At 43.2% G+C, this 17342-nt stretch overlaps 1 protein-coding gene across 1 annotated transcript; it reads right to left on the minus strand.

The window, feature by feature from the left end:
- Window positions 1-236: 236 nt before the first annotated feature.
- On the minus strand, window positions 237-9113 carry CDKN2AIPNL (CDKN2A interacting protein N-terminal like). Its single transcript, XM_053566152.1, has 3 exons — window positions 8824-9113; window positions 6477-6576; window positions 237-379 (listed from the first exon to the last, which is right to left on the minus strand). Exons 1-3 carry the CDS (start codon window positions 9060-9062, stop codon window positions 368-370), a joined length of 351 nt encoding a protein of 116 aa, XP_053422127.1. The 5' UTR covers window positions 9063-9113; the 3' UTR covers window positions 237-367.
- Between the last annotated feature and the right edge of the window lie 8229 nt (window positions 9114-17342).

The raw sequence follows: 17342 nt of genomic DNA on the forward strand, positions 1-17342 counted from the left end.
CAGAATCACACTTAAATTGTTGAAAAATCCAAACTATAAAATTCATGACCTGCCATTATCACATCAACAAAAAAAGATCATTTTAAAGAAAAAGTCTGACATTTAACAACTGAAAATAGAAAAGAGCTTTTACAATGTTGATGGTTTATAAATACATAAATATCCATGCACATTTTTATGGTGACAGCTACTGGAAGAATGATCACTTTTTAAAAGCCTAGCTAGACAGATTCCTCCTCATCCCACCTGCCTCTTTCTGTTGGTAATACCAGGAGTCTTAAGAGAGCTACTGTGGTCTGTTTCACGTTCATCCCAGCCTCTTTTCTAAGCCTGTAGATGGTGATGAAAATGGGATAAATCTTCTGCCTTAGCTACGATGCTAGGGGAAAAAAAGAAAAGGTTATGTAACCATGTAATCCAGTGAATTCATGGATTCAAATTCATCTTCATAAATTAAAATATAGCAGTGATGCAGTATTTATGTACTAACCCAATGGTAAGTATACTCAGAAATTATTAATATTTTAAAATTCAGCAAAAAAATGACCACACCATCCATTTGGAGGCCAGAACCTAATTTTCTTGTCATTTGTGATCTATAAATGTTCACAATTAAAAGAGATAATGGAAATACTTAAAATACAACTTTTCCTGGCATCCTCTACAGTCAACACTTCTAAAAGCAGACTCACGCAAACACTTACTGTTCTAAATTAAAACCATTCAGATTCAGGTAGTAATTCACAACATTTCACATTGAGTCAGGATTATTTAGGATATGTGAAGGTTATATATTTCTGGATTTCACACTATTAGAAACTGTAAAAGCACGTCTTCAGATAGTGGTAAAATGAAGCGGATATATTCTTTCTGGGTACTCTCTAGCACCTTTGGTAAATTTAAACTTGGCTTTAGACAACTTTTAAGCAGGGTGTTAAGAAATCACTTTGGCTGTCACCTTGTATTTGAATGAATTTCCTTAACATTTAGCAGTGTGAGTGAATCAATCTGAGAGTCTTTTTAGTAATAAGAGATTTCAAGGTATGACCTATTTTCTATTTAAGCCAGTCCTTTTCAGATGAAAAAATAAAATTCCTCAGCAAAAGCAAAATATAAGAAGTCTTTCTCCATTTAGAAGAATGCAATATCACCTAAAGAAACCATTTTGTGTCCAAAGAGAAAAAAATCTTCTAAGCCACCTGTCAAAGTTCCAATGGGATAGGCCAAGACTGAGAGGGACACAAGTGCCATTTGGTTTGGGCTGCTACCAAGTAGTCTTTTCCAAAAGGTGCTGACAACAGGTGATCCACTCAACTCATTTTGTACATCAGATAAAACTGGTCGGCAGGGTCAGACACAGCTTTTCTGGCTTCTATTTCAGAGTGGATAAAGAGCAAAAGACAAGTACCTGTACTGAGCATTTATCTTGGGATACAAGACCTCTTCTGATTTAACTAATCTAACAAGTTGAAAAAAAAAAAAAAAAAAAATTTTTTTTTTTTTTTTTTTTTTTTGAGAGAGTCTCACTCTGTCACCCTGGGCTGAGTGCTGTGTCATCATCACAGCTCACAGCAACCTCAAACTCTTGGGCTCAGGTGATCCTCTTGCCTCAGCCTCCCAAGTAGCTGGGAATACAGAGGTAAGCCACCACACCACGCCTGGCCAAACAAGTTGAATTTTTAAAATACTCAACCAACACTTGCCTCCTTAGAAACACAGCTTTTTCCACCAAAAAAGTGGAAAGCTCCATTACCTCCGAGCTTGCCAAGACTGAACATAATGCACAAAAAGAATGAAATGTGGACACACTTGCTTTTCTAACTTTCTTTTCACATTTCATAGTCATTTTTCATACTGCCATTTTCCCTCCTGGGATAAAAATGTTCTTGGAAAAATGGACCAAGTAATTAGGTTGACAGCTTCTTTCTTTGAGTCAATAATGATGGTTTCCTGGTCAATTACTCCTCTTTCTCTTTGATTAAGACATTATCTTGAAAATATTAACTCTTGACACATAGTGATGATACCTTTCTTGAGTCAGCCGCTGTTCTTTGTTAATTATCACTCATTAAAAGTTAAGCTGCACAGCCACAAAGGCTGTTAGCAGGTGCCTAGGATAGCAGTTAGATAATCAAGATTGTTTGCTCAATACATTGAATCTGTTTGAATCCCCTTTTTTCCAAAGAAAAAAATCTTACACTGCAACAATCTTGACAAATCTCACCTATCCAAGACCAATGCTTTTTTCTAAGACTAAAAAAAAAAAAGTTAGACACATAGATGTACTTGCCTCAAAGCTGCAGAATAACCATGAAGTATTTTTAAAATCCTACTTTAATAAGCTTATGTCTGTCTCCAAGTTTTCATCACTCTCTGGTCTTGAGATACCCACAATGCCGGGCAATTCATTTCCACTTGGTAGCTAGCTTTAAAATCCAAACAAACGCTTACTTTTAGAATTAAGGATCAATTCTAGAAAGAACAATATTGTCAGGTGCGTGGTTTGACATCAGGGTTTTTTTTCTCTGTTGCCTATTTGCCAGACTAATGTATCACGTGCAAAAAATACAGGCAAGGGACAAAACTACTCCTACAAAGTACCCATGGCTCTCTGAACAGTAGGTTCTCAGGGTGGCCATCAATGGAGAGGGGACAGCCTTCAATACCACACAATCTGTCATGGCACATAGATCTGATCATTCATTCTCAGGATGGGCTTAGTCTTAACAACTGGCAAAACTCTATGCACCCTCTTAGTATCTCATTTTTCAGGATCAGCTGAATTTCATTTTCAGTGGCATCAACAGTCTAAAGTTAAACATGGGCTCAGCGCCTGTAGCTCAGGGAGTTGGGTGCCCGTCACATACACTGAAACTGGAAGGTTGAAGCCTGGCCGGGGCCTGCTAAAACAACAATGACAACTGCAACCAAAAAACAGCCCGGCATTGTGGCGGGTGCCTGTAGTCCTAGCTACTTGGGAGGCTGAGGCAAGAGAATTGCTTAAGCCCAAGAGTTTGAGGTTGCTGTGAGCTGTGATGCTACAGCACTCTACCGAGGACAACATAGTAAGACTCTTGTCTCCAAAAAAAAGAAAATGTTAAACCTGGTTGGGAGGTGGCTCACACCTGTAATCCTAGCACCCTGGGAGGCTAAGTTGGGTGGATTGCTTGAGGTCATGAGTTTGAGACCAGCCTGAGCAAAATCGAGACCCCTTCTCTACTAAAATATGGAAAAACTGAGGCAAAAGGATCGCTTGAGCCCGAGTTAGAGGTTACTGTGAGCTATGATGCCATAGCGCTCTACCCAGGGTGACAGCTTGAGACTCTGTCTCAAAAAAAAAAAAAAACTTGGTTACTAAGTTTTATTTGAAGGAAGTTGCAATACACATAATCCAAAAATGCTATAAAATTATGACTTTTGTAGGGGCTTCTTACACATAACTAACTGCTTATGATTATTAGCACTGGTTTTTCAGGGATGCTAACTTCATGCCTAAAGACTCTTCCCTGGAGGCTGCAACTACACAATGATAACATCAAGAAACATTCTTAGCTGAGATTCTAAGGTGGCAATGTTCCTTATTTGTTTTTTTTTTTTAAGTTTTTTTTTTTTTTTTTGTAGAGACAGAGTTTCACTTTATAGCCCTTGGTAGAGTGCCGTGGCATCACACAGCTCACAGCAACCTCCAACTCCTGGGCTTCAGCAATTCTCTTGCCTCAGCCTCCCGAGTAGCTGGGACTACAGGCGCCCGCCACAACACCCAGCTATTTTTTGGTTGCAGTTCAGCTGGGGCCGTGTTTGAACCTGCCACCCTTGGTATATGGGGCCAGCGCCTTACCGACTGAGCCACAGGCGCCGCCCAATGTTCCTTATTTTTGAGGTATGAAAACCTTTAATGGATTTAAGCAGGGGTCCTCAAACTATGGCCCGCAGGCCACATGCGGCGATGTGATTGTATTTGTCACCGCTTTGTTTTTTTACTTCAAAATAAGATATGTGCAGTGTGCACAGGAATTTGTTCGTAGATTTTTTTTTTTTTAAACTATAGTCTGGCCCTCCAACGGTCTGAGGAACAGTGAACTGGCCCCCTGTTTAAAAAGTTTGAGGACCCCTGGTAGACAAACCCTTCCCAACAAACACACACAGCGCCTGTAGCTCAAGGAATAGGGCGCCAGCCCCATATACCGGGGATGGCGGGTTCGAGCCCAGCCCCGGCCAAACTCTGCAAAAAAAAAAAAGTGTCCCCATGATGCAGTGGCTCGTGCCTTGTAATCCTAACAATATGGGAGGCCAAGGCAGGAAGATCCCTTGAGCTCAGGAGTTTGAGACCAGCCTAAGCAAGAGCAAGACCCCATCTCTACTAAAAATAGAAAAATTAGCCAGGCGTCTTGGCAGGTGCCTGTAGTGACAGCTACTCATGAGACTGAGGCAGGAGGATTACTTGAACCCAGGAGTTTAAGGTTGCTGTGCCCTAGGCTGATGACATGGCACTCTAGCCTGGGTAACAGAGTAAGACTCTGTCTGAAAAAAAAAAAAAACAGTGTCTCGAACACCAACCTGAAGGTTTTAACTACTGGTTCAGATTGAAAACTAAAAGAATATTTTTTCAGGAAAACAAACCAGCTGGGCGCAGGGGCTCATGCCTGTAATCCCAGCAATCTGGGAGGTGAAGGCGGGTGGATTGCCTGAACTCTCAGGTTCGAGACCAGCCAGAGCCAGAGCGATTTTTATCTCTAAAAATAGCCAGGCATTGTGGCAGATGCCTGTAGTCTCAGCTACTCAGGAGGCTGAGGCAAGAGAATCACTTGAACTCAACAGTTTGAGGTTGCTGTGAACTATAATGCCACAGCACTCTACTGAGGGTAACAAAGTGAGACTCAGTCTCAAAAAGAAAGGAAAACAAACCGTCTGAAATCAAGTTGGAGGTGTTGTTTGGGACTAATACATGACTAGCTGAGAATGCCATTAGTTCCTTGATAAGGGGACCTCCTTATGTGCCCTGCCTCCCCAAATAAGACCCAACTGGAGTAAAACGGGCTTATCTATGTTGCTGGAGGTAGAATTGAATAAGGGCCCCCAGCTTTAAACTCTACTGTCGTGGTCAATTTTTAAGTATTTTCTGAGTATCTTCTCTACGGTATGACTATACTAGGTTTTGGAGTTGTAAAGGCTAAAAATTTTAGGTACCATCTCTTCCCTCAAGGTTACAACTGCTCTAAAAGATGCTTGAATAAAGTACAAAAGGAACTTTGAGAGAACTGGGACAAATGTGATAAAATACAACTGGAAAATGTCTGAAAAGTACCTAGGATGCCCAGTCCCACCCTCTGAGGTTCTTTCTGCCACCCCCTCTATAGCCCCACCTCCAAGGTCCAGACTGAAGTTTCAAAGAAAGAGTTCACTGTGTAAAAAGTCTATAACCCGAGATGAGACTAAGCCCTGAAGAAGAGAAAACAGCTTAAAAAGAAAAAAAGAAAGAAAAAAAAGAAAACAGCTATAGTATCTGGCTATTATTCCAGTCACATTACTATCAACAAGTCAAAAAAAGGTCAAGTAAGTCTAGTCAGGTCCTCTCTGGTTGGGGTAAAAATGAGTTACTTTTATTAACAAGATTTTTTTTAATAAATTGGAAACTTTAGAACTGTAACCAGTATTTTCTTAATAATCAAGCAAAAAAGGGCGGTGCCTGTGGCTCAGTAACTAGGGTGCCGGTCCCATATACTGAGGGTGGCGGGTTCAAACCCAGCCCCAGTCAAACTGCAACAAAAAATAGCTGGGCGTTGTGGCGGGCACCTGTAGTCCCAGCCACTCGGGAGGCTGAGGCAAGAGAATGGCCTAAGCCCAAGAGTTGGAGGTTGCTGTGAGCTGTGTTGACACCACGGCACTCTACCAAGGGCGATAAAGTGAGACTCTGTCTCTACAAAAAAAAAGTAATAGGCTTGGCTCCTGTGGCTCAAGCCGCTAAGGCGCCAGCCACATACACCTGAGCTGGCAGGTTCAAATCCAGCCTGGGCCCGCCAAACAATGATGGCTGTAACCAAAAAAATAGCCAAGCATTGTGGTGGTGCCTGTAGTCCCAGCTACTTGGGAGGCAGAGGCAGGAGAATTGCTTGAGCCCAGGAGTTGGAGGTTGCTGTGAGCTGTGATGACATAGCACTCTACCCAGGGCAACAGCCTGAGGCTCTGTCTCAAAAATAATAACAAAATTATAGCAAAAAACTCAAAACAGTGTTCCTAGACAATCTGAAGAGGCCAAGTTTGTGTTATCCACCAACAATGCATAATTTATCATACTGACTTTTTAAATTCTAAAATAGTTTTTTACCACTTACGGGGAAATAATAATGAAAGGGCTTAGATCTTTAGGGTAAACAAGAACATTCAAAAAATAATATACTCTAATATAGTGTCTTGATCAAAGCAGGGTCCATTAACTCTATAACATTTCATTATATGCACTCGGATATCCTGTTTACCTTTTTCATTAATTCACTTCTGGTAGTAAACTGTGGCAGGTCTTCCACTTCAATCCCATCAGCCATTTCCATCACCTTGTCTAAAAGGTCTTTATTGTAACTGCACAATAAAAAGTAGTAAGATAAAAACTTTGGAAAAATTGCCACTGTGGATTATTTAGTAATTGCAGGTTGGAGGGGTGATGGGAGCAGTCCCCAGAAACAAGTCTCTGTCCCCTCTCACCAGGAATTAGTGAGATAGCTCCTCTGCAGGGCATAGGAAATGCAGCCTCAGAGTGATTCTATATTCTGGGTAGTTCAAAGAATTCTGAACCATAAGCTGAGCCTAGTTTCAGACCTGGAATGGCCAAGTATCAAGGTGAAGTTTAGAGTTTGACACTGGGTGATGATTCAGTTATAAAAGGAGTTAAGTGACCAAGTACTTGTGGCAGTTATGGTCAGATTCATTCTGGTTGCTACCCTGCTGTATGTACTTTTCAGAGATGAAGGTCTCACTTTGTTGCCCAGGTTGAACGCAAACTCCTAGGCTCAAAAGTCTTTCCACCTCAGCCTTCCAAGTTGCTGGAACTATAGGCCCATGTCGCTGTGCCCAGCTCTAGAATTAATTTTAATTAATAAATCTTAATTAACTATTACAGAATCAGGAACAATGTTTAAACGCTTAGATTTCTTACATATCCATATATAGGGACTAAATAATAAAGTAAAAATTTAAGAGTTAACACATGAAGATAAAAAAAATTTGTATGTTTCATTGAAAACAAATGAAAAAAGTATAAAATAAAAAAGTCAATTCTGAAAATTAAAAACCAGTTATGTTTTCCTGTAAAAACTGTAGAAAGGATTATTAAACAAAAAGTAAACACCTAACCAAATAAGAAATAGCAGGTTGCTGCACTGCAAACTGTCAAGATGACTCATTTGATACTGCAAGAGAAACATACATATTCAATACAAGGTTAGGAAATGGTTCTTCCTGCTTGTAGATACAAAAGTGGGCTTTAGGAATGCCAACAGAACAGATGTTTCAAAATTTATAAAAACAGAGGCACTGTACCTCTAAAAGTACATATTCTCAGATATGAGATAAGGGCCAAAAATATTTCTGATTATTTTTTAAACATGCAGAATGTTGATCTAATAAAAATAACTTTATTTGTTCACTTGCCCAATTCTCTGACATTTGCTTAACCACAAATTCTGTTAATCAGGATTTCCCAAGAGCACCAAGAAGGCAAGGAAGAGAGATGGGTGCATTTGGCACTGCTTCCCTGCATCCTAAGCCCCAACATCTGAAACAAAACCTGGTGGCTTAGGCCTGGAGGAGCCATGTGATCAGAGTCAGACAGCCATAACAGGTAGAGAAACCAGAGCAAACAGAGCCATCCTATTCTCCTAACACAATTGCCCACCTTCTTAATAATGTGGTAAACAAAGCCCCTTATTAGGCACTTCAAAAGTAGGCCCCTGCCCTCTTAGTGCAGTGGGCTTTGGGACCTTGACAAAAAGGTATCAGGCTCGGTGCCCTTAACACAGTGGTTACAGCGCCAGCCACATACACCAAGTTTGTCAGGTTCGAACCCAGCCCGGGCCTGCTAAACAACAATGACAACCACAACAACAATAAAAAATAGCTGGGCGTTGTGGCTGGCGCCTGTAGTCCCAGCTACTTGGGAGGCTGAGGCAAGAGAATCGCTTAAACCCCAAGAGTTGGGAGGTTGCTGTGAGCTGTGACGCTACAGAACTCTACCGAGGGTGACATAGTGAGACTCTGTCTCAAAAAAAAAAGTATCTGAAGTTTTCATGGGAAGGCAAGTAGAGATAAAGTTCTCAGGACCCAGGAAGGTGGGGGACGGGGAGAAAAAGCCACAGAACACAGAATTACATCTGGCTATATGTAGTAAACCCCACCAACCCTCCCCCAAAGTTGCATGATCCCAGGTACATCGCTTCCTTTCCTTCGGCTTTTTCATTTGTTAAATTATCCATTGTCCTTACACGTTTGCCATGTGGGTAAAAGGAGCTAATGGACTTAAAATGCATTCTGCAAAGATGATGGTGGTTTCAGGTAGTAATAGCAAAAACACAAATAACAATAGCAACTTTGAAGTCCATCTTGTATTTAGCTCTTGACCCTTTAATTACTGTTGTCATCACAACCACCCATTTTACCAAGTGAGGAAACCGAAGCTCAGTATCTTTCAGAGGGGCTGCCGAGGCGGGAATCACCCGTCGGACTGGCCAATGCGCAAGGAGGTCGGGGGCACTGTCTAGGTCAGGGGTGAGCCCTGAGAGGGCTGCCGGTCAAAAGGCAGGGGTAGGACCGGACGGCCTCAGGGGTCCGCACCTGCAGCCCAGAAAGAGGTGGTTGGCCCAGACCATGGAGAGGGACAGCAACTGGTCCAGGCGGCCGCCGCCATCGGGCGGGTCACGGTAGTCGGGTAGGTGGCGCAAGATGAATTCCATGCGGGCCTTCCATTGCTTCTCGCTCTCCGAGTAGGAGCGGAACTGCTCCGCGAAGTCGGCCGCCTGCCGCACACCTGACACCAGCTCCTCAACCGCGGCGGCCGCCTCGCCACCCACCATGCTACCCTCATCCGCCTAAGGCCGGACCGCCCACTGCCTTCCCGACGCGCATCGCTCTACCACCTGCCCACTAGAGGGGCCCCGGTGGCGTGCGCAGGCCCCGGAGGATGGGCCTGGAGCGCCCTCGCCCGGCCAGGCGGCCTGTGACAGCTCAGCCTGCGGTTCTAGGCCTATGCAACCCACAGCACCTGGCTGGGAGCTACCCAGGGCTGCAAGGGCGGTTAATGGGCTACCCCGCAGGGAACCAGTGGGGAAACTGAGACACCCCCCCCCCAAGTGTAGAGTCTGGCGCCTCCTTCCTAGTCAGCAGCTAGATGCCAGCTAAAATTATGCTGTGTGTCCTTCTTGCCCTGAGAATTCTCCGGGTATCGCCTTGTCCTGAGCAACCATCAGGGGACCCAAGCAGAACATGGATATTCTCAGCTCTGGGGACTTATACGTGTAGCTGCCTGAGGTCTGTCTCCCAGGAGTCTTGACACCCCACTAAGCTTGGGGCCCGCCTTCCTGGAGCGAGTCATTCATCCCAATATATACCTGCCAAGGCATTTTGCTAGGTGCTGAAGAGGCAACGAGACAGAGTTTCACGTTATCACCCTCGGTAGAGTACTGTGGCGTCACAGCTCACAGCAACCTCCAACTCATGGGCTTAGCGATTCTCTTGCCTCAGCCTCCCGAGTAGCTGGGACTACAGGTGCCCGCCAGAACGTCCAGCTATTTTTTTGTTGCAGTTTGGCCAGGGCGGGGTTCAAACCCACCACCCTGGGAATATGGTGCCAGCACCCTACCCACTGAGCCACAGGCACTGCCCAAAAGAACTTTTTTTTAATTTTTTTTTTGATAGAATCTTGCTCTGTCACCCAGGCTAGAGTGCTGTGGTGTCAGCCTGGCTCACAGCAACCTCAGACTTCTGGGTTCGGTGACCCTCCTGGGTCAGCCTCCCTAGTATCTAAGACTCCTGGCGCATACAATGCCACCTGGCTAATTTTTCTTTTCTTTTTTTTTTTTAAGTAGAGACAGGGGTTCAATTTTGCTCAGGCTGGTCTGGAACTCCTGATCTCAAGCGATCCTCTAGCCTCAGCCTCTGAAAGTGCTAGAATTACTGCACCTGGCCGGAAACAGAAAATGTTAAAGTCAACAAATATTAATAAAGAGAAACCCCGAGAGCTACAAGTATAAATAAGCAAGACACCTGGTCTACTCTTCGCATCAGGGAAGTGATGCTAAAGAATGAACAGGAGTTAAGTAAAGGGGAGGAGGCCATGGCAAGAGAATTGCAAGACAGTGGAACAGAAGAGGGGGCGGGGCGGGGTGAAGTGGGTAGAGTGGAGGAGATAAGGCTGCTGAGGTCAGCCTGGGTCAGGATTCAAAGAGGAATGAGAACCCTGAAACATTCTAGCCAAAACAGTGAAACCTGTGTTTACAGAAGGTGTTGGAAGGAGCCAGAAAGAATATAACCACAGTAGATGAGCAGGTAGGCCCAAGGATTTGGATTTAGCTGGCATGACTCTCTGCTGTCTGTTCTAGGGTTAAGTGGCAGACCCACTGAAAGAAGACCTGCCTTTTAAGTGGTGAATTCCCTATCCCCTGAAGCATTCTAGTGCTGTAATTGAGTGTTGGAGGTCAGAAACAGAGACCCCGAAATTCTGTGCTTTGACATGCTGAATTGAAGAAAGCTCAAGGTCTCTCTGACGTTCTCCCTACTCTCCTGTCTCAGTCCTCTGTCTCTCCCAAAGCACAACCAGAAGCTGTTCTCTAAAGTTCCCTTATCTGCCTACAGTTCAAAATGCCAAAGAAGAGAACAATTACTTCTCGTCCCATCCCTGAGTTTTCATTAACTGAATTCATATCCCAGGAAGAAAGACTGAAGTCTGTCAACACACCTGGACAGACATTTGTCACCAACCATTGTCTGCTCTGCCAGCCTAAGACTTTGTCCCAGGCTATTGCACATTCTTCAAGCCCATTGAATTCACCTAAAAATCATTTACTACCCATTTAAAATCATCCACACCTCCCTATCTCCCTTCCCTCTAAGAAGGGCATGTAATCATCTGTAACCCATTGCATGGTTGGGTAGCCACTCTGTAACTCTCCACCATGAATGTTAATTAATTTGTATGCCTCTTCTCCTATTAATCTGCCATTTCTCAGTTGATTTTATGCAAACCTTGAGAGAGCAAAGGGGAAGTTTTCCCTTAGGCCCCAACATGGCAAATCATTTGAGCCTCCCCCAACCTTCACAGTTTACTGACTGAAAAGTCCCCATTGTCCTCCATCTGGTGAAGTATTGGGGTAGAAAGGCGGGCCTAGAATCCAGGTTCTAGGACTCCAGCATAGGTCCTATATTGTGAGTGGGGCCAGTAGAGGAGCTGATTATGTGCTGTCTGCTGCTGCTTTTGAAGTGTCAAGGCCTCCAGCAGGCAAGAACCAATAGAGCATGGAAATACCAGGCAATCTGAGGAGTAGAATGAGCCTGGAGACCCAGCACCAGGCTCCGTGTCCAGGCTTACAGTTAACAACAGGGAGGCATGCTGATGTGCTCAGGTGGGCAGGGAGAGTGTGAACAGGGTCTGTGAAACCAAAGACAGACTCAGGTACTGACAGCAATCAGGAATAGATAGCCCAGAGCTAAATTTCCAAAAATCAAGTGTAGATCACATGTCCTGTGGGGCTTCTTAAAATGACAGGTTTCCCCAGGCCCCCATTGGATGCTCAAAATCAAGGCTCCAGGTAATTCTGCTTCCACCTGTAGGTGACCTATCTTTGAAAACCACTCAACCATTATTAAGGGTTCTCTGAGCCAAATTCTTGGTCACTTGATTGAACAGTGCAGAGGCTATCCCAGAAATAGGAATGTGGGCTCTGTGACTAGCAGCTGCAGCCACAGAGCCAACCCTCCCTACATGTATGAAAAGCTAAAAGTCACACTTCACCTACCTTATTTAGCATTATCACTGACCAGTATGGGGCATAAACATATAAGTACATATAAACATGTTTAGACATGCGTAAAGACATAAAGCCAAAAGTACACAAATAAGTATTTGTGTACAATATCAAATTGTTAACATTTTACTTACAAAATGTGAAGCAGTTTAGAAATATTGGTTGGGCGGCGCCTGTGGCTCAGTTGGTAAAGTGCCGGCCCCATATACCGAGGGTGGCGGGTTCAAACCCGGCCCCGGCTGAACTGCAACCAAAAAATAGCCGGGCGTTGTGGCGGGCACGTGTAGTCCCAGTACTCTTTAGGCTGAGGCAAGAGAATCGCTTAAGCCCAGGAGTTGGAGGTTGCTGTGAGCTGGGTGAGGGCACAGCACTCTACCGAGGGCCATAAAGTGAGACTCCGTCTCTACAAAAAAAAAAAGAAAGAAATATTGGTTAATATTAACATTCCATAGGACCCTATGACAAGTCCAATTATTGACCAGTTTATTTTTATTTTTTATTTCTTATTGTGGAGTACTGTTTTTTTTTTTTTGAGACAGAGTCTCAAGCTATCACCCTGGATAGAGTGCCATGGCATCACAGTTCACAGCAACCTCCAACTCCTGGGCTTAAGTGATTCTCTTGCCTCAGCCTCCCAAGTAGCTGGGACTACAGGCGCCTGCCACAATGCCTGGCTATTTTTTTGGTTGTAGTTGTCATTTTTTGGCAGGCCCAGGCTGGATTCGAACCCTCCAGCTCTGGAGTATGTGGCTGGCGCCTCAGCCACTTAAGCTACAAGTGCTACCAGTGTGGTGTACTTATTAATACAGCCAAAACAAGATCCTACCTCATTTTTTAAAACATCTCTATTGAAATATTATTTAAATACCATAAAATTCACCCACTTAACATATACAATTCCTTATATTTAGTGTATTCACAGATTTGTGCAACCATCAACACAAGGTAAGTATAGAATATTTCATCACCCCACACCCCTTTGCAGTCACCTCCCATTCTGCCTAGCCTTGGGCAACAACTAATCTACTTTTTATCTCTATAGATTTCCTAGTCTAGACATTTCATGTAAATTAATGTTTCTGTGACTGGCTTCTTTCAGCCACATGAGTAGCATGTGTCAGTACCTCATTCTTTTTTTTTTCTTTCCTTTCTTTTTTTCTTTCTTTTTTTTTTTTTGGAGACAGAGTCTCACTTTGTCACCCTTGGTAGAGTGCTGTGGCATCACAGCTCAACTCCCTTGCCTCAGCCTCCCAAGAATCTGGACTACTGGCGCCACCACAATGCCTGGCTATTTTTAGAGACGGAGGTCTCGTTCTGGCTCAGGCTGATCTCAAACCTGTGAGATCAGGTAACCCACCTGCCTTGGCCTCCCAAGTGCTGGGATTACGAGCCTGAGTCACCACGCCCGGCCTTAGTACCTCATTCTTTTTATAGCTGAATAATATTCCATTGCATAGATCTACCATACACATCACTTGATGAATATTTCAGTTATATCTATTTTTCAGCTATGATGGATAATGCTGCTAGCATATTCATTAACTTTTTGTGTGGACATATGTTTTCAATTCCCTTGAAATTGAAATTGGTATATAGTTGATTAATGAGTCATATGGTAACTCTATGTTTAATTTTTATAAAAACTAACAGATTATTTTTCACAGTGTCTCCACAGTGTCTGAATCCAATATATGAGGGTTCCAAGATGGGTGGCTTGCCTGAACTCAGAAGTTCAAGACTAGTCTGAGCAAGAGAGTGACCCCATCTCTACTAAAAATAGAAAAATTAGCTGGATGTGGCATTGGGTGCCTATAGTCCCAGCTACTTGGAAGGCTGAGGCAAAAAGATCACTTGAGCCCAGGATTTTGATGTTGCTGTGAGCTATGACGCCACAGCATTCTACCTAGGGGGACAGAGTCTCACTCTGTCTCCAAAAAGAAAAAGTATGAGAGTTCCAATTCTTCACATCCTTGTAAACACTTAGTATTTTTCCTTTCTTTCTTTTTTCTTTTCTTTCTTTCTTTTTTTTTTGGAGACAAAGTCTCACTCTGTTGCCCTGGACAGAGTGCCATGGTGTCATCATAGCAACTTCAAATTCTTGGACTGAAGCCATTTTCTTGCCTCAGTCTTTTGAGTAGTTGGGACTACAGACCCCTGCCACTTTGCCTAGTTAGTTTTTTTATTTTTAGGTCTTTCTGTTGCTTGGGCTGGTCTCGAACTCCTCAGCTCAAGCAGTCCATCTGCTTCAATCTCCCAGAGTGCTGGGACTATAGGCATGAGCGACCTGTGGGCCTCCTTTTCTTTCTTTTTTTTTTTTTTAGAGACAGAGTTTTACTTTGCTGCCCCTCAGTAGTGTGCTGTGACATCACAGCTCACAGCAACCTCCAGCTCTAGGGCTTAGGCGATTCTCTTGCCTCAGCCTCCCAAGTAGCTGGGACTATAGGCGCCCACTGCAATGCCCGGCTATTTTTTTTGTTGTTGCAGTTTGGCCAGGGACGGGTTTGAACCCGTTACCCTTGGTATATGTGGCCAGCGCCCTACTCACTGAGCCACAGGCGCCACCCAAGGGCCTCCTTTTCTTTATTATAGCAATCCTGGGGAATGTCATGTTGTACCTCATTGTATGTGTGTGTGTGTTTTTCTATAAGCCAGTCCTTTAGTAGAACTCTATTTATTACCTCTCCTCCCCACGTCTCTCCCAATATATTCCTTTCTTTTTTTTTCTTTTGAGACAAAGTCTTACTATGTCACCCTCGGTAGACTGCTGTAGTGTCACAGCTCACAGCAACCTCAAACTCTTGGGCTTAAGATTCTCTTGCCTCAGCTTCCCAAGTATCTGGGACTGTAGGCCCCTGCCACAATGCCGAGCTATTTTTTGTTGTTGTTGCAGTTGTCATTGTTGATTTTAGCTGGCCCGGGCTGGGTTCAAACCCTCCAGCCTTGGTGTATGTGGCCGACACCCTACCCAGTGAGCTACAGGCACCACCCAATATATTCCATTTCTAACAGAGAAAGAGAATGACTACATAAGGATGCTTCAGTTTCCATGTTTCCTTATCAACACAGACCCTATTTCTGACATCCTGCAACAGGCCTTAGAATCTTCTACACGCCAGTCCACATTTACCAAATGAATAACCAAGGATCTCATTCTTCTGTGAAACACTATCTATTCTGTGTATATATCTCACCTTGGCTTTGTATGGTCCTTTCCCCTGAGGCTGTCACTGCCTCTTCAGGCAATGGGTTCTAAGAATGATGACTGCCTTAATTCTAAAATATAGTAATCAGTGTTTTTGTGTTTGTTTTGGGTTGGTTTATTTTGAGACAGAGTCTCACTCTGTCACCCTGGGTAAAGTGCTGTGGTGTCACAGCAACTTTAAACTCTTGGGCTCATGTGATCCTCTTGCCTCAGTCTCCTGTGTAGCTGGGACTACAGGTGCCCACCACAACTGGGCGTTTTTTCTTTTTTTTTACAGACAGAGTCTCTCTCTTGCTCAGGCTGGTCTTGAACTCCTCTAAGTACAAGCAGTAATCAGTGTTTTGTTTTTTAATTTCATGTTAATGTGAGGGTACAAACAACTAGGCACAATATTTGTATTTGTTAGGTAGAGTCCCTCTTGTAGTTGTGTCCTATACCCAAGAAGTGTACTATGTATACTTACATTGTGCCCATTGAATGGGAGCACACAGGCCCCTCCCTTCCCTCACCCTTGGGTCCCCTCCCCCCACCTTGAATTGAATTGAGTTTTTCTCTTATGGGAACATGTAATAGATAGTCTACTGGCTTCATATTAGCATTGAGTATCTTGGATATTTGCTTTCTCATTCTTGTGATACTACTAAGAAGTGTTGTGTTTTGTTTTGTTTGAGACAGAGTCTCAAGCTGTTGCCCTGAGTAGAGTGCAGTGGTGTCAAAGCTCACAGCAACTTCCAACTCTTGGGCTTAAGTGATTCTCTTACTTCAGCCTCCCAAGTAGCTGGGACTACAGGCACCCACCACAAGCCCATCTATTTTTTGGTTGTAGCCGTCATTGTTGTTTGGCAGGCCTGGACTGGATTCGAACCCCCCAGCTCTATTGTATGTGGCCGGCGCCCTAGCCACTGAGCTACAGGCTCCAAGCCAGAAGAATGTGTTTCAGCTCCATCCAGGTTAATATAAAAGATGTAAAGTCTCCACTTTTTAGGGCTGAATATGTATTCCATGGTATACATATACTACAGTTTATTAATCCATTCCTGGGTTGATGGGCATTTACGTTGTTTTGAAATCTTGGCAATTGTAAATTGAGCTGAGATAAACAGTCTAGTGCAAATGTCCTCATGATAAAATTATTTTTTTCTTCTAGGTAGATGCCTAGTAATGGAACTGCAGGATCAAATGGGAGATCTAATTTGAGATCTTTGAGGATTCTCCATCCTTGTTTTGAAAGAGGCTATATTAGTTTGCAGTCCTACCAAGAGTGTAAAAGTGTTTTGGTGGAGGGAGGGTAATGGGTGGGGCCACATCTATGGTGCATCTTAGAATGGATACAGGCGATTGCACTAATGTACACAGCTATGATTTAACAATAAATAAAGAAATAAATAAATAAATAAAAACTCGAAAAAAAGAAAAAAAAGAGTGTAAAAGTGTTCCACTCTCTCCACATTCCTGCCAGCATCTACAGCTTTGGGATTTTGTGATGTGGGCTAATCTTACTGGGGTTAGGTGATATCTCAGGATGGTTTTGATTTGCATTTCTCTGATGATTGGGGATGATGAGCATTTTTTCATGTTTGTTGGTCATTTGTCTATCTTTCTCAGAAAAGTTTCTGTTCATATCTTTTGCCCAGGGATAGATGGGAATGTTTGCTCTTCTTTATTGATTAATTTGAATTCTTGTTGATTCTAGTTGATTCTTTTCCCATTCTGCAGTTGTCTATTTGTTTTAATTGTTGTTTCTTTAGCTGTGCAGAAGCTTTTCAGTTTAATTAAGTCCCTTTTGTTTAATATGGTTTTTGTTGTGATTGGCACTGAAGTCTTCTTCATATAATCTTTCCCCAGGCTTACATCTTCAAGAGTTTTTCCCACACTTTCTTCTAGGATTTTTATCATTTCATATCTTAGATTGAAATCTTTTATCCATCTTGAGTCCATTTTTGTAAGTGGTGAAAGATACAGGTCCAGTTTCAGTCTTTTACATGTGGTTATCCAGTTCTCCTAGCAACATGTATTGAATAGGAATTATTTTCCCCAGTGTATGCTTTTGTTTGGTTTATTAAAGATCAGATGACTATAAGAGACTAATTTCATATCTTGGTTATCCATTCTGTTCCATATGTCTATATCTC

This window comes from Nycticebus coucang, chromosome 17 (assembly GCF_027406575.1).
Source record: "Nycticebus coucang isolate mNycCou1 chromosome 17, mNycCou1.pri, whole genome shotgun sequence".
NCBI lineage: Eukaryota > Metazoa > Chordata > Mammalia > Primates > Lorisidae > Nycticebus > Nycticebus coucang.